This window comes from Acromyrmex echinatior, chromosome 1, assembly GCF_024713525.1.
Source record: "Acromyrmex echinatior isolate Ae372 chromosome 1, ASM2471352v2, whole genome shotgun sequence".
Lineage (NCBI taxonomy): Eukaryota > Metazoa > Arthropoda > Insecta > Hymenoptera > Formicidae > Acromyrmex > Acromyrmex echinatior.
The window spans coordinates 1,714,684-1,732,863 of record NC_141852.1 but is presented as its reverse complement, the minus strand read 5'-3'; the positions used below and the strand labels follow the sequence as shown (position 1 = coordinate 1,732,863).

The window sequence follows — 18,180 nt, the reverse complement described above, 5'->3', positions numbered from 1 at the left end:
CCACCCACTACATCAACGGTTTCAAGTGCTTCGCGGTGCGGACGTTTTCGTAAAATCGCGCGTTTCAGAAATTCATTTATATTTCGCACTTCGTACGAACCCTCGGGAATTGTAATTTCGTCTTTGGTGAAATAAAATTTGTTGTTCGATTCGTTCACGTTCGGTATCGTGCGATAAGTCTCAAAAATCGAGCTCGTAATCTCTGTCACTTAAATCTACGGCGGGGAAGTAATTCGCCGCGAGGACGGTGCTCTTTCCGCTCAGCGTAAGCGTCAACGACATGACGGAAAAAAGCGTTCGACTAATACTAAGATTTCACAACACCTCGTCGAGCTTTTTAAATTCACGCTACTGTTTGTAGAAACCGCAGACACATCTGTCCGCAGAAACTTTGATCGTACGTCTGATAGGACGTGGTTTACCGCTTTCACCACGCTGGCTGCTCCGCCGATCAAGGATCCGAGTGCGCCCAACATTGGTAGAAACGGTAACGCACCGCCTCGTTTCGCCGTCGGAAGTATCCGCTTTTTCGTCACCTTTTTCTTCATCGTCTTCTTCTTCGGTTTCATGCCCATGCCGATCTTGGTCTTGGCTTTCATCGCTGCTCAGACGGCAGCTGCGGCGACTCTCTCGCTCAGAGCCGAATCTCTCGCGACGACGCGTCCTAGCGCTTTATCGGCGAGTACCTTGTCCGCCGTGTGTCTATCGGTGAGATCGTTGCTTCGAGAATACGCAGTGTCGTGTTCTCGGCACGCCGCGTCCAGTGGATTTATGCCCGCGTCACCTCTGGTTAATCGTTTCGTAAGTCGCCCGGACAGCAAAACTGGTAACCCGGAATATGTAACTCGAAAGGAAGCGCGTTTATCGCTCGATTTAGCAGACTGTCGCGCGACGCCGATCGACTACGATCTTTTATCTTCGGTGTGGAGCCGTCGATATGCGTCCGCTGCCACGGCTGATTGTAGTGTTCGTCGCCGCAACGATAAGTTCGAACCTCCGAATCTGTCTTCACGTGTTCCGGAAGCTTGTCCCAGACGTGTTCGATGTATTCACCGTACACGCGTAAGAGTACGACCTTCGGTATATACTGTAACTGCTCGGCGCTCAAATCTCGAATATTGGAAGGATGACACAGCGCGAGATACATTTTGCTACTGCGCGATTCGCGGATTCGCGCGCCTTTAAATAATCGTTCGAGAGCGCGTAGTCTTTAGTGTGAGCATGAAATTTGTGCTGCAACCGCTGACGATACGTGTCACAAACTATGACGTGAAATCACAAATGATGGGAGGCAGTGCGGAGAAGCGCAAGCACGGCGAAATGCTGCCGAGTACTATACGCGCGATCATTTGCGGCCCATCGAATTGTGGTAAAACCAACGTTCTCATAAGTTTGCTCGAGAGTCCAAATGGCGTACGTTTCGAGAACGTGTACGTCTACTCAAAATCACTGCAACAGCCAAAGTATCGATATCTCGAAAATTTATTTACATCTATCGATGAAATCAGCTACTTTACGTTTTCCAACAATAGCGACATCGTTCCACCGAACGAGGCGCGCCCAAATTCTATTTTTATCTTTGATGACGTGGCATGCGACAAGCAGGATGCGGTGAGAGAATACTTTTCGATGGATCGCCACGCGAACGTTGACTGCTTCTATCTTTGTCAGATGTACGCGAGGATACCTAAACATCTGATACGCGACAATGCGAACCTGCTGATCCTGTTCAAACAGGATTGTATCAACTTGAAACACGTTTACAATGATCACGTAAACACCGACATGTTCTACGACGAATTTTGCACGTTGTGCCGCGACTGTTGGCAAAAAAAATATGGATTTTTAGTAATAGACAAGGATAGTAAGCTTAAAGACGGGAGATACAGAAAGGGATTTAACGAGTTCGCAATACTGTAACGTGACTAGTCGTTGTTGATACTTCGCCAGAGACGAACATGGCTGATGTGCGCGAGCGTGAAAAAATCGCGAGAGAGATCGAGAAAACGAGCGAGTCGATCCGCAAGAAACATCGCGCTCTGAAAACCGGTAGAATCGAGGAAGACATGGCATTGGACAGACATTTTAAGCCTATTATCAAACCGCTGCGACAAATCGTTGACAGCTCCGATGTGCACGCGATAAAGAGACAATCGCGCGACGATGGCGCAGCGTCTGCCTCCAAGCGCGAGAGGAAGGAAGAAGAAGAGGAGAAGGAGGAGGAAGAGAAAGAGAAAGAGAGTGATACGTTCGAGCGTTCCGTGATTCCGGATAAATCCGATGATCGATCGCACGATCGTGTACAGCCGATAACCTCCGCGTACGATGATAGAATCGTTGGATAACGTTTTCGAAACGACGGACGACTCGCTAGCAACAAAGGTTCAAAATCAGTTGCAAACGTCGGAAGGTCGAGAGGCATTGCAAGCCGGCTTGGGTCCGCTGCGTCAAAAGTACGTCGAGGCTGTCCTGAGGGGAGCGCGAGATAAACAGAAGAGTGGTATAGATTATGTACACGGCGTTTACCTACACAAGGATGGATTGATGTTTGGCAATAAACGTTTCGATGTGGATGATGCTGACAACATAATTATCGACGGTCTACGATACGCCGGTTCACCCGGTCTTTACGAGTTAATTTTCAAGAGAATTCCTGACGATCTCCTTTACACGGAAGACGATATGAACAAGTACAAGAGCATGCTGCTGGCGACGAATGTGCACAAACACAAGCATCATTCGCAAGGCCGATTATTAAGCAACAGGGGATACAAATACAAATACGTAATCGCGCCGTTGATGTCGATCACACCCAAGAAACAGAAGAAATCTGGAAAAGGATTACCTCACGCAATGACATTAAATGACAACGCGATCGATTACGTGCACTGGGACGATCCCAACGAGCTGGTGGATCGTCTACGATTGCTCGACGGTTCGCACCGAGCGGGCAACAACACTCACTACAACGAGATGCTGTCGATTATCGAAGAACTTCGCGAAGCCGGTTTTATTATAAAGTAAATCGCGTATCGACGAAACGAGTCAGTCGAGTGGCGTCAGCGAGAAAAAAAATACTTTTGTCTTTTGTATTACACGTCGAATCATGAAAAAGAAATCCAGCGAAAAGAGAAAAATTAGCTCCGAGAGACGTCGACTCGTCGAGGAATTGCACGCTCCGGCGAGAAGAAATTTTTCATGAAGACGCGTCAAAGTTCGAGGATACGACGATTTACGGTAGGCTGATATCGTCGAGATGCGTCCGTACTCGAGCTTCAACAGAGGCCACCACTACATACTCACCGTTATCGATGTGTTGAGCAAATACGCGTGGGCCGTACCGCTCAAGAGCAAAAGTGGAAGCGAGACGGCTGATGCTATTGTTGAGATAATTCGAGCAAGTGGAAGATGTCCTAAAAATTTACAAACGGATATGGGGAAGGAGTTTTACAACGTTGATGTGCAGAAAATCTTGAAAAAACACGACGTTAATCACTATTCCACGTATTCAACGTTCAAAGCGTCGATAGTCGAGCGGTTCAATCGTACGCTCAAAAGCGACATGTGGAAGATATTTACACTCAACGGCAATTACAAGTGGATCGACGAGCTGCCGCGTCTCGTATCAGATTACAACGCGCGCAAGCACTATCGGCATGCGACCCGCCAACGTAACTTCCGCGATCGCCGAAAGACTCTTGGATACGGTGTACAGTGTGATAAAAATCGCTGGTCCAGCAAAATTTAAAGTGGGCGATTCGGTACGCGTGAGCAAGTCGATTTTTGAGAAGGGTTACACGCCAAATTGGACTGTCGAGGTGATTATGATCGTTAAGGTACCAATCCCGTAACCTATTTACTCGAAGACTATCATGGAAAATCCGTCGCTGATGCGTTCTACGAGCACGAGTTGCATCGCGCTACTCATCCGGACGTGTATCTCGTGGAGAAAGTACTGCGCAGGAAGGGAGACAAAGTGTACGTCAAGTGGCTGGGATTCGATGGATCGCACAATTCATGGATACACAAAAACAATGTCATTTAATAAAATTTTTTCGTGTATTTTTTTCTACATATAAAAAAATATATCAATATAAGTATATAAAATATATCAATATAAACGTTTTTTATTACTTCCCATTCATCATCATCATCTTCGTTTTGGAGTATACAAAAAAAACATGAGACACATAAAGTAAGTAAAGTAAATTAGAATACTAGTATATAATACATATATAAATGTTAAAAACATATGATATTATTATTATATGAAAGTACAATAATCGTAATACATAAAAAATAAAAAAAAATAATACTTCTATAAATGTAAAAAAAAATAATACTTGTATAAATGTAAAAAAAAAAGTGTAAAATACAATAGTAATATATAATAGCATAATACATATAATATACACAATACATATATTGTATTACAAAGGTATCCGCCAATGTCCCCATGGTAACGTCTCCGTCGAGTCCGGTACGACGTATCATTTGTCGTCGTATGGACTCAGAGCGATTTTCGATTCGGATATCGTGTACACCTCGTGTAATTTAGATCGTATATATGATTGACGGCGAGTCATTTCAATCTCTTCGTTCAAACACCGCGTGTAATCGTCGAACGTTATCGTTCGCGCTACGATGTTATTCTTTACGCCTTTCACCTTTTTAATCCTTCTTGCCATCCACTTTCACCGCGTACATCTTCGCTCTAAGTCCAACAAATTCGGTCATTAATACACCGTTGTTCTCATCCTTCATCAGGCCGAGTACTTTTTTGTTCGCGAGAGGCATATCGTACACGTTGTCTGCCGGATAATCGCTCGTGTCGAATCTAGCGATATCGCGTTTCATAAACATTCTCGTAAACATTGTCGCATTCTATATAATAAATGAGACTATCCGTGTCGGTGTACATGATCTTGCATTTGTCGCGATACATCGGTGACATGTACTCGTGATGAAATTCGTACAAACAGACTTTCGATATGTCAAGTATGCACATACCCACGTAAATCGGCTTGTTGAATTTCACCTCGAGTTTGCGCATTTCGACGGCAATCAAATTTTCCGCAAAGACGCTGCGACTGTGAAAATTCGGTTTCGCGATCGTTGCCTCCGCGCCGTACCGTCCGTCCCATTTTGTTATTAATTTTACATCAACGTGGTTGCGCACATTCTCCATGGTCTTACCGAATACTGCGTTGTTCATTAGCTTATACAAATTTTTTTCAAAATCATTTTTCGCGAACGTTCTAAATTGTGTATTGAGTTCAATGTAATTGCAGAGCCATGGAGATTGAGCGAATTGTAGCACTCGATGGATCTTTATTACGTGAAGATCGTGACGAGTACATTGCTGCAGGTTGCGATAATGGATGACGTAACGCTGCTTATCGTACAACGCTAGAAGTTTATCTTCGCGCTTGCCAGGCGGTTTATCGCGCGTTGGACAGAAAGGTAGGTCAGTGTGTCGGTCGTGTAGATGCTGCGGATATTCGAGATCGACCTCGAGAATATAAGGTAGGTGAATCCGGAGCGATCACGTCAAAGTTCGCAGTGTCTTCGACCCACCGAAATTCGGTGTATGGTAAAGGTTGACACATCGCCCATCCGTACAGATTATTCACATCGTAGTACATCAAGTACGACGACGGTTTCGATGGATCGAATGAATACATGTACTTGTTATTAGCCTGCGCGTATCTGCCGGAGCATTGACTGAGGCCACCGCATATACCGCGCTCGATGAACATGACCATATCAATGTCGGTGAGCAACTCGAATCTTATGCATGTATATTTCAGCATGGCGTCCCACGTGAAACCTGGCAATGTATAATAATGCGCGGGATCGAGACAGTAACTCGCGATGCAGCTATTGCGGAAATTTTCGAAAATGTCTGCTAATAACAAGACATCAGTTTTCAAGTACAGATCACTGTACTCGCCGAGCGTTCGAATGGAGAATCGCTTCCAGATGTTCGCGGCGTGAGCGTAATCGCTCTCGGATACTGTATCGCCTGTCAACGAACTGAAAAATAATTCATGCGGTGGTAAGCGCGTGTCCTGCAATTTTTCGACGCAATCAATGTACTCGTACGGAAAGACACCTTTTCGTGTGAGTAATTCAAATTCTTCATCTGATAATGTTGGAAATTCGGAACGTACAATTTTTAATTTATCTTCGTCGAGATACGACGCCAATTTATCAAGGTTTGCATTTAAAAATTTGAAAGAATTAATGAATCTTACTTTTATGCAATTTTTCTGAAAATTCTTTTCATTTGTGTCTTTGGTGCTATCGATGTTTAGTGAATGAAATATATTTTTCTTTAGTTATCGGTAGTATATCTACATGTCCATCGTACGCGGTAACAATTTCCTTAATTATAAAATGCGCGTCGTAGCCTGATAAATTGTGAAATACGACTGGAATATAAAACGAATTTTTATAATTTAAATTACAATTCGAATGCGCTGGACCACGATATCTACCGGTGAGATGACAATGATCATGAACCCGCATGTCGTCCGGCGCGAACGGTTTCTCGCAGATGTGACAACGCGTCGCGCTACAGTATGCCTCCCATTGCTGTTTAGATAACGTTTCCATGGACACTTTGGTGGATACGATATTTTTCACGCGATGCGCCAAATCATTGAGTTGTCATGCGAACCACGCTATACAGTCTTCATCGCGACGGAAGTGATACGACGATAATGCGTCATTGTACGCACATCGTACGTAGCCTATGCTAAACGCGTCATGCTGTTGATACGCGTACGACGATACGTCTTCCTTGTCGGATTTCGTCTTGCGTAAGACGCATTCCAGATCGGCGTAGACGATGAACGGCACTCGTTCTCAATTGTTATAGTTGTCGAATTCGACCCACCTGTCGTCCTCGCTCGGCAGTCGGATGGCGCAGTTGTTGATCTTCTGGCAGTCCACTTCGTGCGACTGCAATTTTTCTCACGAACTGAAGTAATGAAGGCACCTACAAATAATAAAGAAATTTTTTCTATTTTTTTTACTGTTTTTATTGACTATTTTTTTATTATACTTACCGATCACAAAAATATTTCCTGCTCTCGTTCCCAGTAATTTGTGATCTTACAAGGCGGGATAGATTTTTTATCCACGCAAAGTGTCTAATGTTGTCGTTGCGTGAATGTTGCAGGTACAGGAGATTGACATGCTTCTCCTTCTTGTCATTGATGAGCCACAGAGGAAAGACCTGTCTATTTTCGATGCTGTAGATGTTGATCGACACCGCGTTCAACCGTTCGAATTTCGGAATGTCTTTTAATGTCATTGGAAATTCGATACCTGCGAGATTTAATACTGCGGTGTAATGCGGGTATGATGATTCCCGATTTACATGTCTTTCTGCGAGGTATAGAGCGGCGACCACCGACCACGCGAAACATGCATTGTCCGTCGAATAAACACTGATCACCGCTCGTTTCATCGCTATTTCTCGTGGCACTTCGATGACATCCCGCGTGCATTGGATTATGTTTATTCACATTCACTATCAAATTGAGGATTCGCGACAATGCTCACTCGCTGTCGCGTTCCTGGAATTCTTCGCGATGATAGGATAGGCTCGACGACGTGTCGCTCATACCACTCGTGCATATCGGTGCAACGATATATCTCGCTGTTCTTTGTAATTATGCTCTTATTAGCACGTTTATCCTTCGTCGCAAACTCGCCATTGAACGCGGTATTCACTTTTACATTGCCGTGTCTTTCTACAGCGTCTCGCACTCGCTCGAGCACTACATCGCCAGCGTTTTCTAAAAACCGCCGCGGCTCGATGTAATTAGAGTTTATCACCGCACCTGTCAATATATAACTCTCAAACGCGGCATCGATCTCTCGCCAGACAAGAGATCGTTCGCCACTCGCGTATTCGCCACTCGCGTACTCGCCACCAATGTGCACGAAACGTCGCTCCAATTCCAACTTTGCACCCGCGAGTCGCGCGATCCTCGCCATCGGCGAGGATTGTCTGTATCCAATGGTGAGGCGCGGACGTTTGGCACGACAAAGCTCTTCGAGCTGCTCGATGGATTCGTTGCATCGTTGCAGCCATGAGAAACATTCCACCATAGTAGCGACCTGGCCGCACTGTTCCAACAGTTCGCGTTCCACTCGCTCGTAGTTTTCTATGTTTTTTTTTAATGTGTGCAAAGTGGACATATGCTGCATGAGAATATAATGTACAAAGATAGTCTGCAATTCGTGCACGACCTGCCGTTTAGCCTACCGAAAGAACCGGTCTCATGCACCCTGACGTGATAATGTACTCGTATGAATGAACGTATATGTATGAACGATATGTATGAACGTATATGTATGAACACATATGTATGTATGTATATATGTACGTATGTATGTATTCAAAAATCGTCAACACTTCTGTTAAACGTGTCGCGACATGTCCGATCTGACAGTACATATATGCAATGTATATAGGCAGTATTAGACTTTTTTCATTCAATCGTAAGCTTCAATTACGAGCGTTAAGACATGGACCGAATAAAAGAATATATACGTCGAAAATCAATCGAGCGAAAGGGGTACTGTCCATTGTCGCCAAGTCCTCCAAGTCCACCGCCTTCGAAGGAAAAAGCCAGATATTGGGAATATCCTGGAGAAAAGGCGTCAAAGTTGCCAACGTGCTCATCACCAACGTCATCGATGCCATCGAAATATAAATCATAAAGTATAAGCATTGATAAACTCGCGAACAAAAAATAAAAAAATAAAAAAACGTAGAAAGACTGGATAAAACGTGTTGCGACAGGTTCGCAATTCTTAGAAAAAGAGGGGAGAGTTACCCCCTCTTCGATTCTAGAAGTTTTATATATATCGCAATTTACGCGGGTGCAATTAGTCTTGCGATACTCGCTTGTGAACGGTTGAAAAAAAAAAATGTACATCGCTGAAGACAGCAACGCATCGTACGAAGAAGAACTGCAATAACATGTAAGTTTTAACATTCTATACACAAAAGAAACGTTTTTAACATTATGTATATACACAGCATGAAGCATCGCAAGATGCGTTTATTGGGCAGATGTTACGATCTGACGACTACGGGCTACAAATTTTTGGAAATTGGAATCAACGTTGGTCCACCGAGTTACGTGGAGATCGCCCTGGGAGATCATCGCGGACATGAACTGCTGTCTCTCGAAACGTGGAAGGGTCTCTATGAGCAGCGATGGAATGTTTACAAGATGCTGCGAAACGAATACAAGGACAATTTTATAAGTGCTGAACCGCTAACTGTTAGCGTTTGCATGCTGAACGATGCTACGCTCGTACGTCTCAATGCTTCGTCCGTACGCATGATGATAACCGAAACGACGCTACGACATATGTTTGAGTTTGACGAATATATCGATGTAACGTTCGAACGACTAACCCGACTCGTCGATACGGTTGATGTCAAGTATACGCAATTCTCCAACATCGCGTCCAAAAACGCTATACGCGATAGTGATATCTTTAACAAACATCAGCTCGTCGATTGCGAGCTATTGGCTTTTTAGTTTTTAATACGTAAAAAAAGAAATGATGTAATAATATGTGAATAAAAAATTTTTTTTGTTCATATCATTATATACCAGCTTGATCAAAAAGTTTCCGGAAGAGACCACCAGGTGATGCTCTGAATCAGCTGATTTGAGTTCTTTTTTTTGGCTAGGTTGCCACATCTATCATTAACATTTCCATCAAATTTTATCGCCATAGCTTGACATTTGTAAAAATTACGCCGTCTTGAGTACATCTACCTCTGCGCGTGTTTCCGATTTTTTACAGTTTTAAAAATGGAGTTGAATTTGCAACAACGAGTTTGTATTAAATTTTGTGTTAAAAATGAATTCAATGGTGCGAAAACCTTGGAAATGTTGGAAAACTGTTTCGGCAGTGATATTCTAAAGAAAACAACCGTTTACGAGTGGCATGAACGCTTCAGAAGTGGTCGTGAATCCGTCGAGGATAACGAACGCAGTAGCAGGCCGTCGACATCGAAAACCGACGAAAACATCGATAAAGTGAGAGAAATGATGGCCAATAACCGCAAATTAACTATCAGAAAGCTGGCAGAGGACTTAAACATTGCTTATGGATCCGTTCAGGACATTGTAGTTAATGATTTGGGTTTGCGCCGTGTTGCTGCAAAGTTGGTCCCGAAGGAACTGAATTTCATGCAAAAAAGGGACCGCGTTGACATCGCCAAAGACATGATTTCCAAGACTGAATCCGACCCAACATTCATCAAACGCATCATTACTGGAGACGAGACGTGGGTTTATGAGTACGACACGCAATCCAGACATCAGGCGAGTGAATGGAGAGCTCCAAATGAGCCAAGACCAAAAAAACCACGTCGTTTTCAGTCGAAAAAGAAAGCGATGCTCACGGTTTTCATGGATTACAACGGTATTGTACATCACGAATTTTTGTCAGAAGGTCAGACAGTTAATAAGGAGTATTATTTGGGCGTTATGAGACATTTGCGTGAAGCAATTCGCCAAAAAAGAAAGGATTTGTGGGTAAACAACTCGTGGATTTTGCACCATGATAACGCACCGTCGCACAGTGCCATCATTATCCGTGAATTTTTGGTCAAGAACAAAACGAATACCATCCAACAGCCATCGAATTCACCCGATATGGCTCCCTGCGATTTTTTTCTGTTCGATCGAGTCAAAAAACCACTGCGGGGAACGCGTTTTAACAGCCGAAAGGAGGTAATGGAAAAATCGAAGACGGCTCTGATGGCTATACCAATAATAGAGTTCCAGAAATGTTTCGAGAGCTGGATCAAGCGCATAAGTGCATTGCAGTCGCTGGAGAGTACTTTGAAGGGGACAATATCTTTTGATGAATAAACTTGTATTTTGAATTTTCTGAATGAATTCCAGAAACTTTTTGATCAAGCTAGTATATGTACTTTCTTTACTTCCCATCCGTCTATCCATCCATCCATCCATTTATCCTATATCTCGACGCGCCTATATACCGATAACTTTTCGTGACGGCACTTATGATCTAAAGTGTTTTATATGCAACTGCCCCCTATAGATCTTAGGCAGGCTCGCTTCTCAACGGCGAAGATCGATTCTCAACGTCAGTCTTAGTCCTGATTGTCCGCGCGCAAGACGTGTTAAGGCGTGAGTGATATTTTTTTTTCCCCAACGTGCAACAATATTCTATCATTTAGCGTTAATGATAGAATATTATTGAACATTTTCTATGATTAAGTGAAGTGATAATTTTTTTATTGTGCAGCTATGACATGCAAAAAGAACAAAAAGTTGAGGAGACTGCCTCCTCCTCCTCCTCTTCCTCCTCCTCTTTCTTAGAGGAGATTCAGAATAATATCATAGTTGATCTCACTCAATTGCATGTAGATCAATTATTCAACCATCTCATCGACAATCTCGATGAGACTGTAGAGGAAGAGGAATAAGAATTCAGCGGAAGATGAGGAGGAGGAGGAGGAAAAGGAGGTGGTGAAGGAAGAAGAAGAGGAAGAGGACCAAGAATTCAGCCGAGAATGAGGAGGAGGAGGAGGATGGAGAGGGAGAGGGTGTGGAGAAAGTAAGAATATTTTTTTATTATATAGTTTTTTTCTTTCTTTTTATTCTTTAATATTTCTTGTTCGCGTTATAATACTGCCACGCATTTAGGGAGTGGACTCCGCAGTGGCTGTCTGAAACGCATTTTTTGAGATAGACGCGAGGTCTGCGGTGATGGCCCGAAATGCACTTTAGGGTGGATGCGGAGTCCGCGGCGGCGGTGGTGGCACTGGTGCCTGCGTCGGTGGTGGCACTGGTGCCTGCGACGGGGTGTGAGGTGGCGGCGATGGCGGCAGCGTCTGCGGAGATGGGGTGTTGGGTAGCGGCGGTCCCAATAATACGTGATACCACAATGGCGATACGTATCATCATATCAGTAAACATTGATAGCGCTGGGACTCATCATATCAGTAAACACAGATAGCGCCGGGACTTCCCGCGCCTCCCCTCTCTTCCCCGCGCCTACCAGTACTCCCCGCGCCTACTCCCCCGCGCCTATGAGTATCCCGCGCGCCCCTCGCCCCCCCTCAGAGGACCTGGGTTAGAACCTCCACTGTATATACTACTGCTCTCTTTTTCAAAACTGTTAGATCGCTTCTTGTTCAACACGTGGTCACGAAAACAAAATAACACCTTTAGTCGGCAACATCTATCCAGTGGAACAGAATTAAAACTACCAGCCGTAATAATGTACGTTATATCAGGGTTACCACTGACTTTCCCGGAAAACCGGGGAAAATATAAAAGAGGCTGGAATTTTGAACTTTGTTCGAAATTTTCTTAAACTACTCCTATTCTAAATAATTTTTATAATTTTTTAAATATTATACCTGACGTTTATAGCCGTTAATACGTTCAAAACTCGTGTACTTTAAACCAGTGCTCGGAATTAGTTGCCCATTTCGGGCAGATTCCTGAAGTGACCCCCACTACCTCTCGAGACTCGGCGGCCGAGCCCACGTGACGCTGTGCCCCAGGAGCGTCGCGATACAAAAAATATCCTGGGAGCATATCTTTCTGCAAATATCATTAAAATATTTTCTTTCCTACATAATTTTTATTTTAATATTTAAATTTTTTATTATTAACATATTATGTGTATATTCTACAATAATATAATAAGCAATAATATAGTAAACAATTATTATAATACTATAATTACGATGTAATTACAGAAATGGGAAACTAATTCCGAGCACTGTTTTAAACTATTATATTTTTAAAAAATAATTAAAATTTATATTTTATTCAGTAATTTTATTTAATCGCTCTTTTTCGTCAAAACTTCTTTTTTCCATTTATTAATTTATTTTTTGTTGGCTCAAATTTGGCTCCAAAATTTTATTATGCTACTAAGCTTCTTTTGCATTTTTAATAATATCAGCTTTTTCTTACAATCCTTGATTCTAAATGTCAAAATTTTTTACGTATAAGGATTGTTTGAAAAGTTATGAGTCTCAACATGAATGACATTACTCAAAACCATTCTGATACTATAATCGTACATGTTTTGCAAGATACCTGTGAAAATTGTTGCCATTTTGAACGCTCAGTTGTTTGAGAGTCATTTGTGCCAGTTGATATCAGTGTTTCTGTTTGAAGAGAATCTATGTCCGAGTATAACTTTGAGTCTAGGAAATAGGAAAAGATCATTCTTAAATAGGATCAGATTTGAATACGGTGGATAGTTAATTATTTCGAACCGCAATTCGTAAATTTTTGTTATCGCGATCGTCGATTGTTTCTATTTTTACAAAAATACTAACATCGACTGGCATAAATAATGACTGTCATACAACAACTAAGCTTCCAAAATGGTTAAAATTTTCACAGATATCTTGTAAAACATGTACGATTGTAGTACCAGAATGGTTTTGACGAATAATGCCATCTTCATGTTGAGGCTCAAAACTTTTTAACCGATCCTTGTATTTTACAATGTTAAAATTTTTATATATTTTATATTGGTCATGGAAATTTCCCATTTTTATCTGGAAAACCTGGAAAAATCAGGGAATTTTAAAATTCGTTTTCTGTGACAACTCTGTATATGTATTTTTAATAAATTTATCTCAAAAATATGACTGCGTGCCGATTATTTCTGGACTTTCATAATCTAAAATATTAGTAATTTCTCTAAAATTCAATTAAAAGTATCTTAAATCCTATAAAGAACTCATTACAAAATATGTTATCTAAACTGAGATATATTGCATTTCTGAAAAAACTTCATATAAAATATACGATATATTTAATATTTAACTTTAATCGCAAGTAACGCTTTTTATATTGCATTGATGTATCCATATGGAATGGTCTAGTTTTTAATTGTATATACATATATATATATATATATATATATATATATATACTACAGATACATATATAATATTTTTATATTAAACATAAAATGTGTGCAAGCTTGGAAATAAAAGTCTATTAATTTTTCTTTTGTGTCGCAGGGTTCAATAAATTATATTTCTGTAAGTATCGCGTAATAGTAACGAATTATTTTTTAAAAGCGATTTTTCTAACTCTGTTATTATTACCGTAATGAAAAATTGTCATTAATAAATTATAATATTATTACAAAAAAGTGCGTATGCCAAGTACATACATATGTATATTGTTAACGATGGTTGCTATTTATCGACGATTTTTATTAATCGCTATATATTCAACAATTTCTTACAAAACTGCAAAATTACAGATGTATTTGTTCAAATAACTTAATTTTTCATTTTTTAAATTTTGGCACAGCCCCAAGCGCCCTTGTCACCTTAGGACCTTGGGCACCTTAGGATTCAAGTCGCAAAAACTCACAGGTTAATGTGCTATTGCTGCTCATGCATGTGCTAATGTACGTACACATGTACGCACATTACACTATAATATTATATATTAGGTGTTGGAATTAATTCGTAGCGTTTTTTAATGAAAGAATGTTATTTATTTCACATGAGCATTAAAAAATACATTAATGAAAGTACTTCCCATCACTTGTAAAACGCTACGAATTAATTCCAACACCTAATATATAATATTATACACTGTAATATTATACATATATCAGCTTGATTTCATCCACTGAATGTAGGCTTCTTCCAATCTTTTCTATTCCATATGGTCTTTGGAAGGAGAGATTTTGGCATTAAAACGCTTGCCACATGCGTGTAAGCGAGTACATATATCCATTGATATGTGGGAATAGGATAAGTATAGGGATTCTAACCCACGGATACAGCAACCAGCAGATGGCTCTAGTGTCGCGCGGGTAGGAAGGCCGAAGTCACAGCTGGGTTTGAGGAAGGGGGAAGCGCGTTATCAGAGTCCATGTTAGAGGGGAAGAGGGGATGTATTCCCTCTTTCACCCATTGCGTATCTTCTTTAAACTATTGTCCTCTCTTTTCTATCCATCGTAGGATGCAGTTATCTCTCTTCCACCCGTTGCAGTCCCATACTTATTATTTACGCTCTCTCTTCCTCCCGTTGAACTCTTTTTTCTTTTCTTCTTGCATATGACTTAATTAAATAGATATGGTATTTACGATTTTTAATGATATGACTTAGAAACTAATTATGACAATATATTTATGAATTTTTAATAATATAATTTTTAATAATAACATAAAAATGAAAATTTAATAATATAAATAAGTAACACTAATTATAATAATATTCTTTCTTTATAAATGTAATACAAATGGCGAAGCGCACTTTTTCATTGACAAATTCAATACTACGAAGACATAAAGAAGAAGTGGTGAAGATACTAAGGATAAAATAATTTTAGAAGAAAAGAATATATATTTTAACATACAATTATTTATCATGTAATGCAGAATGCACAATATAATACCAAAACCATAGAATATTAGTTCACATTCTATAATAGAATTTTTATTATAAATTTTGTTTCCTTCATTAAAGGATTTGCAGCATCGCTTTTATTAATAATACAATTTTGTCTTAAAAATAAAATAATCGAATAAACATAAAATAATCAAATATTTCTTATTAACACCGTGCGTATATTGACTTAGTTCAGAATACATGTTCAACACATTGCTCAAGCTTAAATAAAAAAAGCACAGTTGTTGGTTTCATGTACAAACATGTGTCATTTAATATTAACTTCACGTTATTTCTATCATATTTTAACAAATTCCACATTTAGATCTTGAATCGGTGATGATGATGGGACTGATGACTGTATTAATCGCTCGATATCACCAATCGCAATTTGCACACGAGATATAGATCCTACAACGATCCTAATGTCCAGAAATTTGTACGCTGTCGATATCAATGCATATTCCCTCATCAAGATACGAGGCATGTAGCGAGGTTTCGAAGATGTACTAGACGATGTTTGAGCAAATGCGCTTTAAAAAAAAGAAAACATGTAAATAGATTTTATAAAAATACATAACGTATAATATGTATAAACAAAATATTTTATAAAATTAAATGAACTTATTGTCTCTTGCACGCCTCATCCTGTTGAATTGGAATGTAATAGTTCATGGCTTGAGATATTTTATTTTCTCGGAAAACTTATAATTAGCAATAGCTGTTTGAACTCTGTTGAAGCTCTCTGAACGACTGATGCAATAACGTTGCCCGGAGCTCTTCTTTTAAACAGTGTTCCCTTCCACATTTTTTTTATAAACCCTAACTTGGAGGGGATTTTTTTTTTATATACAATACATTATACTTTGAAGAACAGTTGCAGCGTGGTCGAAGGATACCAAATTGACATACATCATAAGAATGCACTCTAATCGAATGATATCGAATCTCTTTTATATAAGGGATCGACACCAACGACAATAAAGTCTGTCTGCTCCCATTCTCTTTTCAAAAATAAATTTCGGGAAAAGAAAACAAAATATATTTAAAAAGGAATCTTATATTTTATTTTTTAAATTGATACATTTTTTTCAGGCATTGCGACCACCAGTATATTTTAAACACATTTTGTAACACACAATTCTTAACATATTTTCCACATCGTACAGTATTAGTAATATTCAGATTAGTAAAGAATCTATACCTTCGTAATCAGCATCCAGGATCTCAATGGTCAAGTCGTCACTATTGAGTATATCAGCCAGCTTATTCGTTTTTTAAATCCTTTGACGTATATGAGAGCCTTACTGTCATCATTCTCTTCCACACCAATTACAACCAAGCAATTGTAATCAGGCGTTTCACCATGCTGTACAGAATCATTCCGTCTTCCCATTACAATCCATGGTGACAAGCACTCAGCCAAGAAGCGCAATCCTTTTCGGATTTTGTCAAGAAATTCCATGGCATGGGACATGTAAAAATGTTATGAGAGAAAATTCCCACAGCTTCAACGAGAAATAACACACACTCTGTGTGTGTGTGTGTGTGTATGTGTGTGTGTGTGTGTGTGTGTGTGTGAGAGAGTGTGTGTTATTTCTCGTTGAAGCTTTACTTATAAGCATTTTACACCAGAAACAAAAATCTTTTATGAATAAAATTAATATTTCCTGTAATTAAAAAAGTAATTAATTATTATAAGATAAATGTATAAGAAAAAAGAATTAAATTAATAATTATATGAAATAAATTTTAAAAACTATAGCAAATGTCACGAATTTACCGTTGTAGAGAGTTTATTATTAAAAAGCAATAATGAGACAGAACTATACTTTGCAGCAATTTAATTTTAATTCTATTATAACAATAAATGATTGTTATTATTAAATAATGATTTAGTATTATAGCAGTGAATATAGATCGTGCGAGAGCGTTCGAAGAAATAATGTATTTATTTTTTAACAACAATATTTTTGATCAACAATATTGATCTCTTATACAGAAATTTTTAAAAAGAATTCGTAACGTTTTTAACATTAAATTTACACGAGTAATGAATTCTTCAAAATAACTTACATTTCGGTAGGGAACGTTTGCACGGAAATATTGAAACATATTATTCGTTTTAGCATTTTATTTACTCATATATTTAGAATTACATTTTTTTTATTACGATTTAAAGATGCATCATATCTGTAATATATTTAATGTGAAATTTATTAATGTTAAAATATAGACGTAACAAATTCTTTGGATTAAGTGAAAGAAACTCAGATCGCGTTAAGAAATGTCATGATATAACCGTTTTTGCATTCAATAATAAAAAATTACACCGTACCTTACATATTTATAAAGTATTAATTTAAAGAATCTTTAATGTATAATAATAATATTGCAAGTAAGTCTTCATTTTTTGTCTACTTACATTCAATAAGCGTGACAATATTCAATAACAAAGGGATATGTGTGTCACCTCTGCAATTGATTTAAAATCTCTTTGAAATATCGTTAAACACAATGACATAAGGAAAACACATTTTTTTAATGCATGCTTAATTTGATTGTTTGAATAAGGATTTATCGTTGGAAGGAAAAACCCCGCACACTTTCGTGGGATTTTGGCCCTCGGTGAAATTGGCTGAAATTTTAGTATGTTATAATTCTTGATTCACTGATCAAAAGTGTCCATAGGCACAAAGCTTGAAAATGACTAGTTTTT

The 18,180-nt window shown here is 39.4% G+C and overlaps 2 protein-coding genes and 2 pseudogenes across 30 annotated transcripts in view; 2 read left to right on the top strand and 2 right to left on the bottom strand.

The window, feature by feature from the left end:
• The window catches only part of pHCl-1 (pH-sensitive chloride channel 1), a 673,866-nt gene that overhangs the window by 153,296 nt on the left and 502,390 nt on the right, over window positions 1-18,180 (bottom strand). The gene's annotated exons all lie outside the window — the stretch shown is intronic.
• LOC147910804 (uncharacterized) lies at window positions 1,859-4,519 on the top strand (annotated as a pseudogene).
• Window positions 4,112-5,215, bottom strand: LOC147910803 (uncharacterized; annotated as a pseudogene).
• On the top strand, window positions 9,048-9,572 carry LOC147910802 (uncharacterized). Its single transcript, XM_087407034.1, has one exon. It carries the CDS (start codon window positions 9,048-9,050, stop codon window positions 9,570-9,572), a length of 525 nt encoding a protein of 174 aa, XP_087263160.1.

Bases quoted from the DNA above. Each gene is read 5' to 3' on its own strand.
- LOC147910802 (XM_087407034.1), top strand. From the start codon at position 9,048: ATGTATATACACAGCATGAAGCATCGCAAGATGCGTTTATTGGGCAGA.